The sequence below is a fragment of the Anabrus simplex genome, chromosome 6 (genome assembly GCF_040414725.1).
Source record: "Anabrus simplex isolate iqAnaSimp1 chromosome 6, ASM4041472v1, whole genome shotgun sequence".
Lineage (NCBI taxonomy): Eukaryota > Metazoa > Arthropoda > Insecta > Orthoptera > Tettigoniidae > Anabrus > Anabrus simplex.
Window position 1 is genome coordinate 322,609,687 of NC_090270.1, and position 23,972 is coordinate 322,633,658.

The 23,972-nt window shown below is 38.3% G+C and overlaps 1 protein-coding gene across 3 annotated transcripts in view; it reads right to left on the minus strand.

Annotated features, from left to right (window-relative positions):
• Positions 1-23,972, minus strand: part of LOC136876531 (luc7-like protein 3) — a 239,329-nt gene that overhangs the window by 186,082 nt on the left and 29,275 nt on the right. For all 3 annotated transcript variants that reach the window (XR_010860603.2, XM_067150563.2, XM_067150562.2), the window contains exons 2-3: positions 6,536-6,781; positions 6,158-6,364 (exon numbers count right to left, since the gene is read on the minus strand). Coding sequence is in view for 2 of the 3 variants with exons in the window: in XM_067150563.2 (XP_067006664.1) it covers positions 6,158-6,364; positions 6,536-6,781 (453 nt within the window). In the remaining variant the exon portion in view is untranslated. The remainder of the gene's footprint in view (positions 1-6,157; positions 6,365-6,535; positions 6,782-23,972) is intronic.

Genomic DNA, 23,972 nt, shown 5'->3' on the forward strand with positions numbered 1-23,972 from the left:
GACTGTCATGCAGTGACTGGAGAGAAGGTATTAAAATGGCCACAAATGTGTCAGCTATCCATAGTATACCAGGCAGATCATGGAAAGGCAACATCTGTTGATGCTGCCACAGAGATTTTTGAACACTTGCCCATGTTCTGGGACCTGTTCTTTTGGATAATTCTTATGGAATCAACCTCATCACACAGATCATTCATCACTAATGCACTGAACAAGAGGGGTTTGGTGTATATGAAGAGATATCAGGTTTCCCCACCAATGGCAAAAATAGACGGGCTGACATCGCCTAATGAAATTGAAAATGTTATTTAGTGTCCACCTGAATGCAGCAGTTATCGGGAATTTCAAACTGAAACGATGAAAAGGGGTAGTTTCTCTTTGCTGTGAACTCTACACAAGCACTCGATATTTCAGGGGCTGAGTGTGCCAAATTTGCCGTGCTCTCAGCTGTGTTTTACTGTACAAACACGTCCTCATGCCAGCACAATGACAGTGATATCCTGCATATTTTATCGGGAGAAGCAAGTTAAGGAATAGAAGACAGTGATGAAAACTCTACTTACGAACCAGAAACATCAAGTTTGGGCAAGATTTGTTTTTGTTACGTCACTTTTGAGTGCAAGTTTTTAGCAGCATTATTTTGCACTGAATACCAATGATAGAAATATAGTAGAACCTCGATAATTCGAAATCATTCAAAATCACACCTAATTCGAAGCAAAGCTCATTCCCGGAAACATGTGGTGTGGTTTTGCATGTTATTTAAATCGTTTAATTTTAAATACGGATAATTCGTAATTCGAAGAACAATGCCGGTCCCGTTACCGAAATTCAGACTTTTAATTCAAAACTGCCTTTATATTTTAAAAAATATATAGTATTTTACAGAGTAATTTAAATCCAAAATTTCTCTGCGTCATGAAAGAACGTGTCTTCTGGAACATGAAGGGGTAACTTCACGCAATTTCACCTACTTCGGCGTGTCCACAGTGTGCTTCATATCTGCTATGTTCGAGAGGAATCTTAATTATTTTGTATTCGGCATTTTTAGGAACACCACAATTCACAATATCACATAGCAAGCAGTGTGCAGAGAGGTAGAATTCGCGAACACTGGCGATGCAGATAGTTGGCGAAAAAGCCTGGCTTATAGCCTATAATCAATTCGTACGCACCAAATAATATTGTCAATGCCGATGAAACTGCATTGTTTGTTTTATTATTTTAAATGCTGAGGCCAAACGAACTTAAGGTTTTAAAGGAGAGAATTGCCAGCCGGCAAATGCACTGTATTGCTATGCAGTGCACACTGCATACAGAAGCAAGAGACTTTCTTCCCGTCATAGGAAAGTTCGAAAAGCCACGATGTTTTAAGGGCGTCGGGCACTTTCTATGCCAGTACAAGGCATCTAAAAATGCAGAGAGTACAGTAATCCAAAAGATAAAGCATTTGCACAGGGGAGCCAGCATAATTTTTCTTCGTCTTTGAATCGTGTATTTCTGCCTTTCGTTGCGTTAGGTTATGTTTGTCATTGTTTTATACAATAATTATTGAATAATGTAAATGCACCTTGTTGGATAAATTTCTGAAATAGTTTTTTTCCACTTCATTTGAAAAGTTTAAACTGAGAATCAAGGTGATTGCATGCATTAATGGGTCTTAGAAGTGCCATGGCGGGAAATCGTACAAGTACAGAATAGTCACTGTACTGTTGTTGTAATATGGACAGAAGCAAGAGACATTCTCCTCTCGTCATAGGAAAGATTGATAAGCCACGATGTTTTAAGGCCATCGGGTGCATTCTGAGCAAGCACAAGCCATTTAAAATGCAAACAGAATAGTAATCCAATGAATAAAGCACTTGCACGGGGGAGCCGGTATTCGAAGTCCGATTTTTGCGTCCCAACAACTTTGAATTAACACGGTTTTACTGTACTTCACCTCTCCAGAAATTTGGACTTCATTTTGCATTTAGACGAAGCAACACGGGCTAATGATTCACCTGTACCGTGAAAAGAAAGTAGATGGTGGTGCAAGGAGTGCAAATTTCTAATATGCATAGCCCAATTTGTTTTCAGGGCTACTATACCGAAACAAACTACAGTAAAACCTTGTTAATTCGAAGTCGATGGGACTAAAAAATCGGACTTCGAATTACGTGATTTTGAATTAACAGCCAATTCACAATTCAGACGTACCAACCCTTGCCGCATACAAAATATTCTAATGCCCGTTACTGCATACAGTTAACCTTGATTCACAGTTTATACCTTTCAAATGCCATGAAAAAAGAACTATTTCCAAAATGTATTAAAGAAGGTGCATTTACAGTATTCAAATAATGAACTCTGATATCTCACTGGCAAACATAACCTCACGCAACAAAAAAAAAAAAAAAAAGCACGATTCAAAGACAAGGAGAAACTTATGCTGGCTCCCATGTGCAAGTTCTTTATTCATTGGATTACTATACTGTATGCATTTTAGATGCCTTGTATTTACACAGAAAGTACCCGATGCCCTTAAAATCGAACTTTCCTATGACTATCCTTGTATGATTTCCCGCTCGTACTTCAGAAATGTAAACACTTGCCGCGTCACGAAGTATTCTAAGACCCACTAATACATGCAATGATAGCTGTAATCGCTCAAAGCATAGCCCTGCCTACCTTAATGTGGCCAGGAGCGGGTAAACGGCGGGAGTAGCCTGGACTCGCTTAAGGTACCCGATGGCGGGAAAACGGCGGGAGTAGATGGGACTCTCTTAAGGTACGCGACAGCTCTAATCGCTCAAAGCACCTTGATTCACAGTTTAAACCTTTCAAATGCCATGGAAAAAACTATTTCCGAAATGTATCCAACAAGGTGCATTTACAATGTTCAAATAATGCACTTGCATACCTCACTGGCAAATATAACCTGAAGCAACGAAAGAAAGAAAAATCGCAAAATTCAAAGACGAGGTAAATTATGCCGGTTCCCCTGTGCAAATGCATCATTTTTTGGATTTCTTTACTGTTTGCATTTTTATTATAGATGCTTTGGACTGGCATGGAAAAGTACCCGACGCTCTTAAAACATTGTGGCTTATCAAATTTTCCTATGACGAGGGGATAAAGTACTAGTATCTCGCTTCCATGTGCATTGCAACGCACTACTATGGCCCCCATCCCTCACACTGTACGATTTTCCGGCTGGCAATTTCTCCTTTAAAACCATAAGACCGTTTGGGCTCGCATTAAAATAAAGCAATGCAGTTTCACCGGCAATGTCAATAATGTTCGGTGCCTACGAATTTATTATATTTACCACGTTTTTTCGTCAACTGTCGGCATCGCCAGTGTTCGCGGATTCTGTTTTCCCGCACACTGCATGTTGCGTGATATTACGGCGTTCCTTAAAAGGTTGAACACAAAAGAATTCCGATTTCATTCAACTTAGCAATCATGAAGCGCGCTGTAGACCCACCGAAGTGAGTGTAAGTGCTGAAAGCTACCCCTCCACATTCTGGAACGCGCGTTGTATTATGACGTGGAGCGGATAAATTTCGAGTTGAAATTACTCTGTAACATACTATTGTTTTAAAATGTTAAGGCAGTTTCGAATTAAAAGCCTGAATTTCGGTAATGGGGCCGACATTGTACTTCGAATTACGAATTATCCATATTACGAATTAAACAATTGAAACAACATGTAAAACTGTATCCCATGTTTCTGCGAACGAGAGCTTCTTCAAATCAGGCGGGATTTTGAATTAACCGATTTCAAATTATCGAGGTTCTACTGTATTCCTAAATATTTGAAATTTGTATTTCAAATGAAATGCATTTATTTGTTGATTACGTAGCCACATCAAATGATTCATATTTATTGTTTGAGCAGGCTTATTGGTATAACTTGAATGTAAAAGTTTTTCAGTACCTTTTTTATGTTATTCACAAGACTAGTATAATTAAATTGCTTTAGGTATGAACTTCCTGATTAACATCTCCATTTTGGTTTGGTTTGACACCTTCATATGATACAAAAATCAGGTATGTACAATGTTTTGCTGTTGTGTGATGCATTAAAATTCAGGAAAAAGACCCAGTTCACTGCCAGCATCTATGTTAAAATAAGGTAGTGCTGAAAGTGTTAATATTAATGTAATCTTCTGGCCCAATGTAACTTTGTTCTAGAAGCTACAGCTTCTTTCTTTGAACTGTACCTAATATATTTTTCTCTCGGTCATGTAAAGGCCAACCTCTGAAGTGGATTGCCAGTAATCGCTTTCCGCCCCAAGAAAAATTTCGAGTCAAGTCCAAAGCATGCTCCCCCCTTCTCGATAATGACACCCCTTTTGCACTTCCCTCTAGCAATCAATTCGACAGTATATCATATTACACGTGCCTTTGCTGGCGGGACCTATTGTTTACAGTGCACTATGTCTTCTGGTATGGGCTAGAGCAATTTTGTTACTTTCATTGATCTGTCTCAGCTTTATCCTTGCCTTTGACAAAATGAAAGTGACTGCTGAGGTATGAGTGATGCTAGTAATGCCATTCCATCTGCAGCCAGTCCCTGCTATGAATGGTGCGAAAATATTGCTCATAGGGTCGGTTGGTGCATGCATTTCAGTAGACTTGTCAGACTGATGTAATAGCAACTTCTGGCTCGGTGAGGAAAGCAACGGGAAACTACCTCACTCTTCATTTCCCTAGTACGCCTCTTCAGTGACGCCTAGGCCCATCTATGACAGCTGATGACGGAGCTTTTGAGGATCCAACCAGCCTTCGGGCTGAGAACTAAACATACATACATCATATTACAAAATAACATTTGCACACCTCCTCTTACTTCTGTGATAAAACATTCCTTGTAACTTGTTTCTCATGCAGCAGCTGCTTTTCAGTGTAGTTTTTCTTGAAGCATCCTTCTGTCTTCTGAACCATAAGAGATTTCAGTGCAGATCTACTTAATGTAGGCCTCACTTCTTTCTCAATCTTTCTGTAAACTGTCAGTGTATTTAACACAGCGAATATAACATTATTGAAGGATTTATAGTGGAGAAGAGCAGCACCTGAGCTCCTTCATTCACAATGAATTTTACAATGTTTATGGGTAGCAAAAGGAAGTCACGATTGAATAAGTATTGTTGCCAACTCACAAGCATTGGAATGTAGACGATTTAGGAAAAATGTTCAATCCTTTCAAGCCTTTTTCCTCCGTAGAAAATTATTTTTTCCTGACAATTACAGCTTTTCCGTAATAATTTCCACTTTGACCGTAATTCCGCAATCGTGAGGTGAAATCCGTAGGCTAATAATTACGGACAATCTGTAATAATTGGTACCTGTGCTAGCCTATCTTTATAACTTGTAAGTTTATGAAGACCTACTGGTCTGAATTCTTTTTCTTTCTTTTTTTTTAAAAGTTGCTTTACGTCGCACCGACACAGATAGGTCTTATGACGATGAGGTCTGAATTCTCTGACTGACTTATTAGAGATGGAAGTTCTTCTCCCAACACTGAACATTTTTAGAGCTTATAAACTCCCCTATTATAAATTTCCAAGCTCCTAAGTTCCTTTTGTGATAAATCCCACTTGTTGAACTTTCGTTTTTGTTAAGAAACCCATGTAATAAGAAAAGAAAGAAATTTTTTTTCACTAGATAGTGTTGGCAAAAGGTAAACTTTGGTTCATGCTTCGTCCAGCCATTCACTCGTCACGCTTCGTTCTGTCTCTGAACCGCAGAAATCATGGTAACAATAATATTATTATTGGTTTTACATCCTAATAATTACTTTTTTGATGGTTTTTGGTGATGTCAAAATTTTGTTGTGCAGGAGTTCTTTTATGTGACCGTAAATCTACCAACATGAGGCTGACTTATATGAGCACCTTCAAATACCACCAGACTGAGCCAGCCAAGATGGGAGTCAGAAGGTCAGCGCATCAACCGTGTGAGCCACTCAGCCCGGCTATTACTTTATACGGAAACATGTTATTTAAAGGGAAATTACCACTATGTAGAAATCAATGAACATTATACAGTGTAAAACCGCAAACCCCTGTATATAATACATTTCCATGGACAACATAGGAGTAAATCGGAAACTTTTCTTTTGACAGAATAGCACAAAATAATTTTAAAGGGAAAATATGGTAAAATATACCTGCTGCCAATGACTATTTTCATTACTCCCACGAAGTTGTTCACGTTCCTCCTTTAGTTGATCACACAGTTTCATGAGGCCTTGAGCTTGTTCAACATTACCCTGAATACCCATCTTCTCCGCTTCATCTACCAATGCATTTATTTTCTCTGTCAAAAATGCAATCTGTTCTTCATTTCGCTGAGTTTGTGCAGGGGATAAAGAAACCTGAAATGCAGTGTACAGCTGAATTAAAAAGTGATGTAATAAATATCTTGGTCAAGTATGAATATAGAAATCAAACAAACTAAAAGGAACTGCTGATTAAAAAAGCTGAATAATTACTGGAATGTAGCTAGAAGGTTGGAAAGAACACTTAGTATTTTATGAAGTACTTACTGTATCTGTTTTGCCAATCAGTGCTAGTCGTTGTTTACCTTTAACAATCTTCCTTTCCACTTCATTCAACATACTTTGACAGAATCTAATAAATTCATCCTCATACTGTTGCTTCTTGTAACTGTTTGATTTTTCATACAATGCCTTCACTTCATCATCATGAACTTTTGGACATTGACCCAAGTCTGCTCTTGTGTTCACAAACAAATCATGTGGGCAGAACTTCACCAAATATAATTTACAGTACTGAAAAGAAAATTTACAATTATTATTATTACAATTATTAAGAAAAACAAGAATAAACAGTACTAATATCTGGTGATACAGTGATATGGAAAAAGGACAGTATAACTAAGAAAGTGGTTGATCCAGTAAATATGGATAATGAGGAAAGAAAATCGATACAGAGGATGGTAATGGCCTATAGCAAGAAAAAGAGGAGGAGCAATGAACATCTAGGTATTCAAGTTGTGGAGAACTATAACACTGGAGAGGGCACATAAAAATAATCCCGTGAGGAGGCGTGCATGGTGTTTGAGACTGGGCCATGAAAAAATAGCAGTAATTAAACAAAAACTATTTTTAACATTACAGAACTAGTAAATAATTTTGCACAAACTTGTTAGTAACGTTCAAAGGTATTTTGACAATACAAAATTGGATGTTAAAAAACTGACGTTCATTCTGAGTCATCACCAGATTCTTGACTTTCCGTATTGCACTGAAAACATGTCGCTGCCAAGTATTCTTTGCACATAAGTCGCTGGCATACACAGCATCCAGTCTTAGTTTTTTTTTTTTTCCTGTAGGCGCATCTTCTAGGCCGTTCTAGTTCTTGTGGAGCTGCAGAGAGCTGCTCTTCTTCAGACAATCCTAACATTTTGCAAATGTTCCTTTATTAGCTCCGTTGGGAGAGTTTGAATACCGTACTTGCAAATATCTCACACATAGCTGCTGGTTTAGTTCTTTAAAATAATTACACCTTTAAATGTTAAAGTTACCTTTCGCATACTTGTAAATAATGTACGAATTAATTCGGGTAATGTTCAAGGTAGTAAAAGAAAAAAAGTCATTGGCCAATGGTTGCTTGTGCGTGAAACTGAGTAATGCTCTTTATAAGTCTTTCGATTACTCTTTCCCGGTTTCTATCCGTGATTCGTTGGACTTCACTATATACAAAGGCACGAAAATAAAACAAAACTGACATTCTTGCTATATTAACTGTAAAAATAAAGTAAAACTTAACTCATAAACAACATACGTCATGCGGCGCGCCAGGAGTTTTAGATCGGGTGCGTTAAGCAATGCACTTAGGCTGAAACTGAGGAACATGAGGGGTGAATTGTTTATGCACAATGATAGTGGACGAGTCCAATGTAAGTTACTGAGGGGAAGGAAGCTAGCGGCCTGCTACGTTAAGAACTACAAATATTTATCTCTGAACCCCGTCAAAAAGACCATGGCATGCCCTCTCCAGGGTTAAGTACGCAGAGAAAGTGAATAAGCTGGGAAATATACCAGAGCACATTGGTATGGATTAGTGTGTCTAATCCAGATACACTGTATTTCTTCACCAATGTTTGAATAGGTGTGATCTTTATATGAAGGGACAATGGCAGCTCATCTAAGATAAGTAGCATTATTGACTGTATAAGCAAAATTATATTAACACATTAAATACGTTTATAAGTCTGAAAACCTTACTGCTTCCCAATGAATATTAATCCTTACTTTGTTGTAATTCACCCAGGAGATATCTGAATTTTTTTTAAACGTGACATAATATTGCACCTCCGTTTCACAGGTCAAACACCTCAGCACGCTGACCAAGGCTTCTTTAAATCTTCCCGATTGGACTGAGAAATTTTAGATCACCTATATTACGCCCAAAGAGAAGAACGGAAGGACAAACAATTACCGGATTTAGACAACGCCATTTTATACTAAACAATTTTATATATGTCTCTGTGTAAATTTTAACAAGTGTAACAAGCCTTTCAAAGACGGCGTGCTTTTGTAACGGTTCAAATCCAGTTACAAGGTGATACCTGTATTTTTATTATTATTATTATTATTATGCCTGTATTATTATTATTTTATCTGAGAGATTACTATTATTGTATTATCATTCTTATTCAATTCAATTCTGCAATGCTTGTCGCTTGCATGATTGTAGTTAAATGTATGCATATAGACGTGTGTGTAGTAGAACACTCAAGACATGTACAGTAAGAATTGCTGGATATCAGATGTTGGATATGACATTACTACATTGTGCAATACTGCTGGCGTTTCTGCCAAGTCATTGCTACATCATCGTGAGCGTTTAGCGATGCGCTCACGGTCTTGGAGGTCCCTGGCCGCTCCGGGCTATTACACCATTGTAGGTAACACTTGTCGCGAAGTGGGAGTCGGTGGGTGCGTCATCCTAACGTCTATAAAAGGTGGCTGCATCTTGTACAGTCAGTCATTATTCAATTGGAAGGAGAGGTGACAGTTGGTCGGAGTGTGAACGAGATGCAGAGGCCTCAGTCGGTCATGAAGTCAACGGGAGTCTACGGGAAGGAGAGGACTCCGTGATTCATTACTCATTGGTCATTGAGAGAATGAGGTTACAGTTGGTCGGTCTCTTAGTTGAAGATACGGACAGGAAGGCTTACCACGAAGTCAAAGAAGGATAGACTTACCAAGTAGTCATCAGGATGCAGAAGAAGCAGTCACATGGATACATCACCAAATTAGGCTTGACACATCTACAGTAGAATGGAAGATAGGAAAACATAAAGGGGTCCACCTTTTCAATACAAAAATGTTATAGTTTATTTATAACATGTATTTGCACTTGGAACTAGTTTCGACGCTGTTTGGCGTCATCATCAGCCAAAATGTGGGAAATAGGCCAGCATGTAGGCATTTATATTACACAAGGCGTTACATTAAACAATACACATCTTACAAGGAGATAAAAACAGGGACGAATATAGAAACAAATGAATCGTTGAGAAAGCAAAAGTTGTACATATTAAAAATAACCTTAACCACACATCTTGCAGTGCGAAAATATTCTTCTTGAATGATTCCTGAATATAAAACACACGCGCACACATTTCTGAAGAGCCAGCAGGCAGGACAAAGTAAAGTGAAACCTTAAGAGTTCTTCTGAGAAGAGTTCATAATTTTTTCTATGTTCCGACTAACTAATGAAGTCTCCCTTGAGTTCCTGATAAACATACACAACAGGAAATTCTCCTTCACTCTCAACAATAGCTATAAAGACCAACGGTAAATTTCATTTTAAATATTGTGCAGAGACGTGAGAGCATGATCTTGAAGCTATGTAATATAGAGAGAGACTTTCAAAGGTGGTTAAATGAAGAAGTTATATCATGTTCAAGATCATGCTTTCACATCTCTGCACAGTATTTAAAATACAATTTACCGTTGGTCTTTTTATAGCTATTGTTGAGAGTGAAGGAGAATTTCCTGTTGTGTATGTTTATCAGGAACTCAAGGGAGACTTCATTAGTTAGTCGGAACATAGAAAGAATGATGAACTCTTCTCAGAAGAACTCTTAAGGTTTCACCTTACTTTTTCCTGCCTGCTGGCTCTTTAGAAATGTGTGCACGCACGTTTTGTATTCAGGAATCATTCAAGGCAAATATTTTCGCACTGCAAGTTGTGTGGTTAAGCTTATTTTTAATATGTATCACTTTTGCTTTCTCAACGATGCATTTGTTTCTTCATTCGTCCCTGTTTTTATCTCCTCGTAAGATGTGTATTGTTTAATTTCCTGTTGTGTATGTTTATCAGGAACTCAAGGGAGACTTCATTAGTTAGTCGGAACATAGACAGAATGATGAACCCTTCTCAGAAGAACTCTTAAGGTTTCACCTTACTTTTTCCTGCCTGCTGGCTCTTTAGAAGTGTGTGCGTGCATTTTGTATCCAGGAATCATTCAAGGCAAATATTTTCGCACTGCAAGTTGTGTGGTTAAGCTTATTTTTATTATGTATAACTTTTGCTTTCTCAACGATGCATGTGTTTCTACATTCGTCCCTGTTTTTATCCCCTCGTAAGATGTGTATTATTTAATGTAACACCTTGTGTAAAAAAAAAAATTGGGTTAAATGAAGAATTCATATCATGTTCAAGATCATGCTTTCACGTCTCTGCACAATATTTAAAATGAAATTTACCGTTGGTCTTTATAGCTATTGTTGAGAGTGAAGGAGAATTTCCTGTTGTGTATGTTTATCAGGAACTCAAGGGAGACTTCATTAGTTAGTCGGAACATAGAAAAAATTATGAACTCTTCTCAGAAGAACTCTTAAGGTTTCACTTTACTTTGTCCTGCCTGCTGGCTCTTCAGAAATGTGTGCGCGTGTGTTTTATATTCAGGAATCATTCAAGAAGAATATTTTCGCACTGCAAGATGTGTGGTTAAGGTTATTTTTAATATGTACAACTTTTGCTTTCTCAACGATTCATTTGTTTCTATATTCGTCCCTGTTTTTATCTCCTTGTAAGATGTGTATTGTTTAATGTAACGCCTTGTGTAATATAAATGCCTACATGCTGGCCTATCTCCCACATTTTGGCTGATGATGACGCCAAACAGCGTCGAAACTAGTTCCAAGTGCAAATACATGTTATAAATAAACTATAACATTTTTGTATTGAAAAGGTGGACCCCTTTACGTTTTCCTATCTTCCATTCTCAGTTCAATACGGACAAAAATATGAAATTCTTAAGTTTAAATTTAAACATCTACAGTAAACACCAGATCTAAGGAATACGTCGTAATTACACTCAAAGTGTTGCAGCTACAGTCAAGTGAAACAGTGAGGGATATATTTTGTGAAAATTGTTAAATGTCTGGTCAAGAAGAATTCAAATTCATGCCTAGTTTCTTTCAATTGCATAATTTCATATTCTCATCTGTTTTATCGCAACAAGACTTTTAATTTTTTATATATAATTTCAAGAATATATTTTGTTCAATCAAATTAATCTTTTGTTTCATTCATAGAGTAAAATTTCTTAACCTCAAATTTAATGGGGAAACCGAACGCCAATCTCCTTCTCCCAGACCTTTATATGGTATGTTGTCAAAAGTAAGTTTTTTTTTTTGCTAGTTGCTTTACGTCGCACCGACACAGATAGGTTTTATGGCGACGATGGGACAAGGAAGGGCTAGGAGTGGGAAGGAAGCGGCCGTGGCCTTGATTAAGGTACAGCCCCAGCATTTTCCTGGTGTGAAAATGGGAAACCACGGAAAACCATTTTCAGGGCTGCCGACAGTGGGGTTCGAACCTACTATCTCCCGAATACTGGATACTGGCCGCACTTAAACGACTGCAGCTATCAAGCTCGGTAGTAAACTTATTACCCCACACCCTAGAGATAGTCAAGATTCTCAATCTATTATTGCTGCACTGAGTTGTAGCTGGCACCCATCAAAAAACGTATGTGTAAGTAAGAAGGTAAGAAGTAAGTGCGAGTACAAGGTTCTACGATTGTGTATTTTATTTAATGAATATTAATTTTCACATTTTCCATTTTAAATGCAGTTTCATATGTTTGTAAATTCAGTAAAGGAGTTAGGTTCTTCTCACTTTATAATTACGAGACATACAAACGCATAGTTCCACAAGGTCCATTACACGAGCAATGTGTTATAGACTACATTTCTGTTCTTACTTGGACGAAATTTGAATAACAAGTGGTTTTAATGAATTGACAAATAATCACTAACGATTTTAATAGCAATTGCAAAATGACGTGTGATGATTTGGGTATTTGTATGTAAACAGATCAGCAAGATCAGATTATTATGTATTTCCTATGAGTGCATCACTTTAATCTTAACACACAGTAAAAAGAAACTTTTAAAGACATTCGCACGTTCAGAGCTTAAAAATAAAAAGGTTGAAAGTACAGCTAAGCATGTTAAAACTTTTAATCAATGTATTTATTTCGTGAAAATATAAAGATGCGTATCCCTATATGTCACAACGGCAATTTTAATTAATATGTACTTGTTCAATTTGTGTGATTTAGGCTGATGATGTCATTTGTATATGTCGAAACTGGTACCACTATTGAATAAATGTTCTAGATAACATCTTATACAACCTGTAATTTGTACTGAAAAGGTTGAACCTTAATAAAACTTATCTCTGTAATACTGCTAGTACGTACTGAAGTAACTCAATATGAAGCTCACGCGAAATATAACCCCTGAAGAAATGCAGGTATTCAATAGTATTTTACTCCTGAGTGGGTATAATGAAATGCCTGGCAAGAAGAGAGTGCCGAGCAGTGCTGCTAATATCTTCAATGATGTGATTTGTAATACCATATGCTGTGACTGATGCAGACAAATTATGAAATATATTCAGTTTGCAAGTAATAATATATTTTTCTTTTTACAATTTGCTTTACGGTGCGCCGACGCACATAAGCATACCTGCCAACTTTACAAAACCAAAAATCAGGAGATTTTGATTTGAAAATCAGGAGAAATCAGGAGAGAAAATTGGCCAAAATTGCTTATTCTACATGTCTTGCGCAACACAGTACTACGGTATATTTATAAGACTTATTGTCTCAAAGCCCGACTGTTGCTATACGAGGCTACAAGGCTAAAAATTACACATCTCTATTCCCTCACAGGAAGTACGTGAGTGGGATGATCGGTCTCTGATAAGCCTACCGAAAATAGTATGAACTCATGCTCCACATGTTTGAATCAGTCATGCACTTAGCTGCCATTACTTCTAGCTGATGTTCCCGTGCTTCGCTACGGAATTCTCAGAAAGACTGTCCTTATAGTTTTCCCAACTGAAGTCAACATGTCATTACGACGACGCCAGTATGAATGTCGCGATTAAAAGCAATGCTTTCATACGAAATATTCGATAAAATGAAAACAGCACATTTTCTCACTTTTAGCGAAAAGTACTACGGTGTCAATCTATCAGTTCAAAGTTTCAGAGCTAGAATGACCAGGCTGCAGACAGCCGCACATACTCCTGTGTAATTATTCTGTTTAAGTGTGCACACGGCTCATTCAAATCACTACCTCGGAGTAGGGATCGAATAGCTGGAATACTATGATGACCAGTGTGTTACTTCTCCGAATCCAAGACTTTTTTCTCAGAATCTCGTGGGAAAACTCAAGGGTTGTTGCATTCGCGGCCTAACAGTAAGTTAATGGATACCATTGGCAACTATCATGGTAACCACGCTGCTTCTGTTCACACTCGCCCAGAACTCGTTGACAATAAACGACCGCCTCTTTACTACACATCGCTAGCCGCGACAATCGCTTGTACAGTGCCTGTGTGTTTCTCAAATCTGCAGAATGGCATCAAAATATGCGACCCTTCGAATTCTTAGAAAAGCCATAGCTACTCAGTGGCAGAGTCATAACGCGTCTATTGTACTTGACGCTTAGTGAAGTCTCATAGACAGTAGGAATATTTTCAAACGGGTTCTAGTTGATATTATGATGAAAATTTTAAGTTAATATTTATTAAATACTCGGAAATGTAGAATAATTGTGCAGCCTCAAATAAATACGGCATAGGCCTAACTAAAGCCGATATTTGGCGTTAGTGTGAAGACAAAGAGCTAAAAAAAAAAAAAAAAAAAAAAAAAAAAAAAGCATTAAGTGGTCCGCAACAGGGACGCTTTAAAGAAGTCGAAGATGAAATTGTGAGGTATGTGCACGAAAAACGTAAGGGCGGAATGGCCATACCGTGGCGCAATAAACTCGTTCATTGACTATCAACGTTCGCGATTAGGCCTATACATCGCTAGCCGCTGAATTAGTCCGAACCCAACAAGCGAGACGTGCGTTTAGCGGTAGCCGGTTATATCTGACGCTGCGTAAAACTAAGTTTTATAGACAGCAAGAATAATTTCCCGATGGATCGTTGTATTGTGGAGACGCATGGAGTAGGTATTTCCCGAAAATTTTCAACGAGTTATCTTCGGTATTATGCCAATGTTAAGTTATTGGTCTTTAAACCCGCGGAAATAAAGAAAAATTGTGCAGCCGCAAAAAAAAAAAAAAAAAAAAAAAAAAAAAAAAAAAAAAAAAAAACCGGCATAACAAAAGTCAAAGTTCGGCGTCTAATAATGCGTAAGCCTACTGTACAAGAAGGCATTAATATAATTTTACACCGAGCTCGATAGCCGAAGTCGCTTAAGTGCGGCCAGTATCCAGTATTCGGGAGATAGTAGGTTCGAACCCCAATGTCGGCAGCCCTGAAAGTGGTTTTCCGTGGTTTCCCATTTTCACACCAGGCAAATGCTGGGGCTGTACCTTAAATAAGGCCACGGCCGCCTCCTTCCCACTCCGAGCCCTTTCCTGTCCCATCGTCGTCATAAGACCTATCTGTGTCGGTGCGACGTAAAGCAACTAGAAAAAAAAAATATATATATATATAATTTCACAAACTTCTTTTTAGCCTGATTTAAATTTTTTGAAGGAAAAAGTGGGGTTCATCTTGGATTTGGAGAAATACGGTACCAGTACTACATTTTTTTCAGAATGTAATTAAACATACACTTTCTCGTAGTATCGGATTACGAAAAATAACAAACAAGTAAGCTGTAGTGTGGATATCATCTGCGGAAACGCAAGTTTTGAACAAACTGATTGCCGTTTCATACCGATTTTAAAGTGCACGAAGTGTTTTCCGACTTTTATACAAAATCGGATATAATGACAATCCGTTATAGCGAGTAAAGTTTTCGATGTTATGAATTCTTGCTATAACGGACTTCTACTGTAATTTATTCTATTATTACCACCTATTCAATACAAGCCACGTGTTACGTGGATGAAATCTACATAATACTATATACATTTATCAGGGACATTTTTCGCCCTTTGTTAAGGGCATCATCAACCTTTAGGTAACCTTAAGGTCAAATGTCTGAAACATCTATTCATACATGGATTACAATGAAAAGTATGTTTCAGACATTTGAACTTAAGGTTTCCTAAAGGTTGATGATGCCCTTAACAAGGGGCGAAAAATGTCCCTGAGAAGTCTATAGTATTATGCAGATTTCATTCACGTAGCTTGTATTGAATAGGTGGTGATAATAAAATACATTTTTGTGATAATTTGCTTAAGTCAGTTTCAATACGAATCAATCATGAGAATTGTCTCTTGCAAAACTGAATAAGACAAATAATCGGAAATTGCATTCTCTGTAACTTTTGTTATGTAGTACTTTTCAATATGACCACTAAGATAGGTAATTAAAAATTAAATTTTTGGCACCTTCCCCTCAACCACCATTTCGAACAGAGTGAAAAAAATATTTATAGCATAGACTGTAGTTCCTTATTCCCTGACTTTACATAAAATTCTGTTCACCCAATTTCTCGTACCTCGGCGCTGATATGGACTTAGAAAAAAAATCCAAATTCATGAATATGTCCGTTATCACAGCCGGTACGGTAAAAATGCATAAGACATAAATGATAGGAAATTTAATAATATATAACTTTAGTTATGTAGTATTTATCGCTAGGGCCAATAATAACAAATATTTGAGAATTAAATTTTAGGCCTTCCCCTAAACTACCATTTCACTCAGTGTGAATAGAATTATTTATGGCCTAGATTATAGCGACTTATTCCCCGATGTTATATACCGATTTTCATTAAATTCTCTTCAGCCGTTTTCTCGTGATGAGCCTGCGTATGTACAGACATACATACATACAGAAATTACGGAAAATTAAAACGTGTATTTTCCCTTGTTACTATGGTCACGACCGGTACGGAAATATCATTCTTTTTCAATTCTGAGCAATGTACAGACAAAACATTTTATTTATACTCAAGAAAGAACACCACCTAATGTACTAAATTCCCCAAACTCAGTACCCGAACCCTTTACCTGACCAAGAACATTGTACATTTCGCCCCGTTACTGCTAATAAAGTTAAAAAGGTATTATATTCTATCAAATCAAAAGCTAGAGGAGTGGATGATATCCCTATAACTTTCTTACACAACATTATTGGTGCTGTTTTACCAATTATTACCCACATTTTTAACTACTGCCTTAAAAATGGAACCTTTCCTTCACTATGGAAACTAGCCAATGTTATCCCTGTGCCTAAGGAGCCTGACCCCTCCCTACCATCCGACTACAGACTAATTTCTATCTTACCTGCGATTTCCAAAGCACTCGAGCGTCTGGTTCATGAGCAGGTGTTGGAATACCTAAACAACCATTCTCTGCTAGACCAATTGCAATCTGGCTCCAAGAAGGGACACAGCACAGCAACTGCCCTGCTTAAAGTGACTGATGACATACGACACGCAATGGACCAAAGACTGCTGACAGTACTTACTCTCCTCAATTTCAGTAGTGCATTTGATACTATAAACATCCAGACTCTACTAAATAAGATGCAATCTTACTACTTCGATCAACGAACTATTAATTTCTTTTCATCGTACCTCAAAAATAGCGCGCAACGAATCATAACCCTTGATCAAACCTCTCACTGGCTAACCAGGAAGGAAGGCACGCCGCAGGGTAGTGTTTTAGGCCCATTGCTCTTTATTTTGTACATAAACGACATTTCATCTAATTTAAAAAATTATAGCAACCATCTTTATGCGGACGACTTACAAATTTATTGTCACTGTAAGACCTCTGACTTGCCTCATGCTTACTCCTTGAAAAATTCCCTCCTTCTTAACCCCTCCAAGACACAAGCAATCATTATTGGCTCTCAAAAATTGTTGGCCACACTACGGTACGAAACTATTCCTCCAGTTATACTGAATGGTAGAGTTATTCCATTCAGCCAAACTGTGAGAAATCTTGGAGTGACAATGAACGAAACATTAAATTGGACTGAATATATTAAGAATGTGTAAAAAAATATTTTCGATACTCCATTTGGTTAAAAGAAACAGCGATATTCTACCTTGTAATGCGAGAGTCAAACTCATGCAAACGCTAGTGCTTCCCGTCCTCGACTACTGTGACATCATTCTGGTAGACGCAACAAATGAGCAGACTTTGAAACTTCAGCGAGCGCTTAATTGTTGCCTTAGATTTATATACAGTCTGAGTTATGATACACATGTCACCCTATTTCATGGCTGAAACCTGACAAACGACGAACGTATCACATACTGATACAGATATACAGACTGCTCTCTGAAGACAGACCACTATACATTTCTTCCCAGCTTAAGTATTTGTCCTCCTTTCACAGCAGTAATACCCGTTCTGGTTTCTCCCTTTCTATTCCTGTCCACCGATCCTCTATGTACAACAATTCCTTTGTTGTGGCGGGTTCTAGACTTTGGAATTCCCTGCCAGTCAGTGTCAGAAATTCCACCTCATTACCTAAATTCAAGTCTGCTTGCCGAGACTACCTGCTAAATGCAGCTGACTAACTTGTATGACTGGAAGATCGAATGAATGTGAGTTAGAAAAGTGTAATGTATTTTTGTGTAGGTTATTATTTACTATATAATATGATGTACTCAAACTGTATCACTACAGTGGTTAAGTGTAAGAGAGGGCCAAAAGCCCAAACTTCGCCACCTACAAAGGCATAATAAATAAATAAATAAATAAATTAATTAATTAATTAAAATTAGTCAGAATTGTGTCCAAATGGCTCCTAAAATCTCTAGAAAAGTCGCTAGTCGTTATCATTGGAATTATGTCACTAAATTACTAAGAAAGCGACTAGTCTCTTGAATCGACCAAAGAGGATGGAATCGAATAGACTGACGTGAACGAACACGAACATAGCACGCGAGAACGAGAGATTGACAATCGATATACGCGTCGCGATATACAGGTTTCAATAAACATCGCACATTCGCGCACATTTCTCGCATTAATAAACTTCGATATTTCGTTTGAAAGTGGCCAATGAGCGAAGGCTTCCGGCCACTGGCATAAAAAAGCTGAAATGGCGGGATTTGAAAACAAATGTTTGAAGTTCACCAAAAAAGAAGCTAAAATCGGGAGAAAAGATAGAATAATCGGGAGGCGGGTAAAACTGTCGAAAATCGGGAGTCTCCCGCCTAAATTGGGAAAGTTGGCAGGTATGTATAGGTCTTATGGCGACGATGGGATAGGAAAGGGCTAGGAGTGGGAGGGAAGCAACCATGGCCTTAATTAAGATAGAGCCCCAGCAGTTGCCTGGTGTGGAAATGGAAACCATGGAAAACCATCTTCAGGGCTGCCAACAGTATAGTTCAAACCCACTATCTCCTGAATGCAAGCTGATAGATATTTGACCCAAACAGCACAGTCACTTGCTCGGTAGAACGACATAAAGGCACATGATCAACTGTGGAAATTTTCATAGTATAAATCCAGTACCTTTTCCCAATGCAGATTATTCTTTAATCTGTTGTAATTCACTCACTGAGCTATCCGAGTGTTTTTATAACATGACATAATATCGCCATTATGTACTGAAGTAACTTGATATGAACAAGGATGCATATGGGAATAGGGAGATGAAGTTATTACTATGGCCCGGATTTTTAGGTTTTAACCTATTTTTTCCCTTGCTATTTAATTCACAAATTTCAATATATTTGTTCGTTTCACACATCCTGGAGCAGAATATGAGAATTTCATTGCACCTATAATACCCTAAATGAGGGGTTGACACCCAAAATAACCTAAATAGCTGTTTTACCTTCTTCATATAATGTTATTTCCCCACTGAAATGCACTGTAAAATTATTTCTACCACGATTACAAGCAGTAGAATGGAGACAGTTCAGGTTATTACCGTTAAATGCAGCACGTCCCATGCTTCCCTCTACACATGTACATCTGGTGGCTCCTTGATGCACCTAATAGGTCAGGAGGAACGTAAACAGTTTCGCCTCCAGCCGGCTGCAGAAAGTACAGCCGGCAGAGTGTGTGGTGAATGGTTCCCGCTGTATTTTCTAACCGTAACTGTTGTACAGCGAAACAATGCCTAAATCGCACTTATTGAGAAAATGGATTGCTACAGATGGACACTTCACTACGGATGGTCGAGTAGTCTTCTGTCAGGAATGCTCCAAAGAAGCAAGTTTCCCGTAACTGACCTAAAACCTGCATTGCAATACCCTAGCTCGCTTACTGAAGAGTACTTATGATTTGGATTCTTCATTTCAGGTTAAATGTGAGCAGAAATCCCATCTTGAGCAGCATAAATCTGCAGCTGCTCACATGGCTAGCATAGCGAGGAAAAGTAAGTCCAGCAGCAACAGTAAGCAAACGTTTATTTCTTCCACTGTCGATAGACCTGAAAGTAACTTTTAACTTTCGCCTATGTTGGGCGTTGGTGTCTGCAAACGTCCCATGGAACGTGCTAAGTAACCTGACCATGAAAACATTCTTGGGAGCCTAATGAATCCACTTTAAGGAAAAATTATTTGCATCCTGTTTACCAGAAGACGTTAGATGAAATAAGAGAAGATATAGGCGATCACTATATTTGGTGTTCTGTATGTGAAACATCTGACTGTTAATGTTGCCATTGATGGCTTTCACGGCCCGTACTTATAGACATGATACTGTATAGGTTTTTGGGCTTATGCCATGTTAAGAAAATGACACGGCACAAGCCCAAAAACCTATACAGTATCATGTTTATCTGACAGTTAAGGTCGCTTCATTGTGAATGTGGTAGTAGGAAAGCTGAATCAAAATGAACCAGGTAACCCTCGCCTAATTCTTTGTAAAGAAACAGAAAAAACTAACAGCAGCACAATAGCTTGCGCAGTGAGGGATGTTTTAGGCATATTGTGGCCAGCAAAGAATCAAGATAGTAAGTTCCTTTTGTTAGTGACACGACAGTGCTGCCTACATGTTGAAGGCAGGGCAGGCTCTAGTCCTTCTACCTGAGCATGCTACACGTTACGTGCTTTGCCCACGGCATACACCGCCTTGCAGAGGAGATTAGAAGCAACTTCAGTGACGTGAACAGCGAGGTTTCTTCAGTCAAGAAAGTTTTCTTAAAAGCCCCAACACGTATACAGTTGTTCAAGGAGGAACTACCGGCAACACCTCTTCCACCTGAGCCGATATTTACCCGCTGGGGAACTTGGCTGTCTGCTGCTATTTACTATGCTGAGCGCCTAGAAAGAATTAAAAATGTCATCAATTGCTTGGATGAAACAGAAGCTTCCTGCATCACCAAGGCCAAGAAATCGCTCGAGTGCCCAACCCTCCTCACTTGCCTAGCATATATTAAGACCCATTTTTGTTTTATACTAGAAGCTATTCTCCAGTTGGAAAGTGCAACCTTGCCACTCAAAGATTCCCTGGATATCAGTGGCAATGTTTCCAGAAGAGAAATACCTGGGCCATTGGGAGTGGCATGTTTTTCGAAGCTGCAGAAGATTCTTCAATGCAATCCTGGTTTTGTAGATATGAAAGTCATCAGTTCAGTAATACAGGGAGAAAAGTATTAAGGAAAATTACCCCTAAAACCTGCTGCATTAGCATCTATAAACTACGCTCCAATGACGTCATGTTCCGTTGAAATAACTTTTTGTCATATAAGAATGTGTTACGTTACAATAGAAAATTATTTACACCAGACAATTTGGGTATGCACGTTGTTATTTACTGCAATGCCAAAAAAAACTTACAAAGGAAACAGTGAAGTGTATTCTCTGTGTTTTTATGAATATGACAATATAAACTTTTGTGAAATGAGTAGATAAATAAATTTTACAGAACTACGAAAACAGAAAATTATTGCTGCCTGATCCCGGAGACAAAACCTAAAATAACCTATTTTAAGAATACAAGAAACCTAAAGTGAAGGTTAATGCCACCTAAAAATCCAGGCCCTAGTTATTACAATTTGCAGACAATATTTTGGTCTGGGGAACAGATAGCAAAAAAAGTACAAGAGCAGCTTGATGCTCTGAAGAAGAAAATTGAAAGGCGTGGGATGGAAAACAGTGTACGAAAAAAGGACTATGGCGATATCAAGAGGAAAAAGACCGGGAAAGGGCATTGTAAAAATTGGTGGTCAAAACCAAAATTGTGGACAGTTTCAAATACCTAGGGCACAAATTAATGCAGAATACAATGCTGAACATGAAGATTACAAAGGGAAATGCAGCATGCAACACTGGACCTGGAGATTACAAAGAGGGTGCAAGAGGGCAATGCATTCTGCCAGTGTAACAAACCTTGTCTGGAATACGGAAGTACCAAGAAGTGTAAAGAGATAATGTACAAAATGTATTATGTACCAATATTGACTTACGCAGCCGAGACCTGCACAGTGACGAGGAGAGTAGAATTCAAGCCAGTGAAACGAAATACCTAAGAAGTATGATAGAAAAGACAAGGAGAAACAGAGTGAGAAACAAAGATGTTAGAAAGGAAGTCGGAAAGGAAAAAAATGAGAGAACTGATATGAATAAACTTAGTTTGGACATCTAAAGAGGATGGAGGAGAAAAGACTACCAAAACAGATGATGGAGATTAACGGTACCCTTTCATAGTGATCAACTGTTAACGCGGACCATAATGAAATTCATAACTTATGAATTGAGGGGAAGAGAGCGAGACCCAGCACAGGTTAGATAGTGGTTGTGGCCATTATTGTTTTTGAAGAGGAAGTACAACTAGGCAACCATCCTCTATTAACACATATCAGAGGTAAAAAATGGAAGGGATCTGACACTTCGAAATATGAAGGTATCAGTCAAAGAAACAGGAGGGCCAAGAAGGGCATGAAAATGAAGAACTCCCTAGGCCTCGCAACCTAATACCGTCGGGGTCAGAAAAGAACAAGAGTTGACAAAGGGAATGATGGTGGTGGTAAACCTCACTTTAAAACACTTGAAACTGACACTAATGCCGAAGACAATGGACATAAGTTATTTGTTTACCTCTGTATCACTGAAAATTCAATCCTATTAAACATATTAGGGGCTAGGTTAAAGATTATGTGAGAAAGAGGTACGTGACATTAACAATAGGACACGCGATTAAAGTATTTGAAGAAGCAGCAAAGGCTATTATAATGGTAAAATGGCAGGAAGCGTGCCAACATTCAGGGGGAGAAGATGATTTTTGCAGGAAGCATGACCAACTAATGGACCAGAGCAGTGACAGGTTTGTCATTAATATCACCCAGATCGTTCACAAGAAGAAGACCACTATCTTCTGTATGCAAGCTCACATGTGAGTGCCCCTAACCGCACAGCCAACTCACTTGGTAGAATAACCTGTTTTATCGTGTCACCTATTCCATCAACCAACCCTTACCATGGCTTGTGCCTAAAAAATAACACCATGAGACTTCGATGGCAGGTTCCTCTTCCACGAATGTCAGATTGCAGAACAAACTTTTGTTTAAATTGAGAGGCTGCACCACCACTGAAAAATACTACTTTTTCCAACTCTGAGTTTTGCTCTTTTAAATGTATATGAATAGTATTCAAGAAAGTGCACACTAACAGTTTTCTTCCCTTTCAAAATTGGTCCTTACCTAGTGTTCACTATCAGGAAAGCACGCAGCCTCCAGTTCTCATAAATGTTCCATATGTATGTCCCAACTCCCCTCCCTACTCAGTAGCAGAATCCAGTATTCAGAAACAAATATTACCATTATCACTCTCACTTTCCAGTGATGAAAATTTAACCGAGATAAGGATCATCAATTTTCAAATGTACATTCTATCAAGGTGTTATCTGATAAGTTGCATCTTTCCACTTGTTTTCCAAACACATATACAGTATCACTTTATACAGAGCGGTCCAGAAAAATGTAGACACTCTTTGATAGTTGATATCTTTGGAAAAAAAGACACATCGTTCCAATACAATTCGTGCACGGCAGAGTAGTCCATTGATTTCTCAACAGATGGTCACGTCAATGACACGCATTTTCCAGCAGATGACAGTGCAGCAATGAATGAAGTAAGATCATCGTCTGAGCAACCCAAGCCATATTGAAGTGGTACAGGGAGTGTGAAAACATCATGGAGGTACAACGGCAATGGTGTTATGTGCACGGAACTCTGCCTCCAACACATACAACAATTTATCATATTCGGAATGAATCTGAAGCTGACAGTACTGTTCAGGATGTGCATAAGAAAAGGTCTGGCCGACCAAAAACATCAACAAAGCCAACTTCCAGTGCTGCTGTGTTGCAACATTTTACTACATACTGTACATACATACATAATCATTATAGACTTATGCCTTTCAGTGTTCAGTCTGCAAGCATCTGTGAATTTACTAAACGTCGCCACAATCCTCGATTTGCAACTAGTGTTGTGGCCTCATTTAGTTTTATACCTCTTATCTTTAAATTGTTAGAAATGGAGTCTTATCATCATCGTCTTGGTCTCCCTCTACTTCTCTTACCCTCCATAACAGAGTCCATT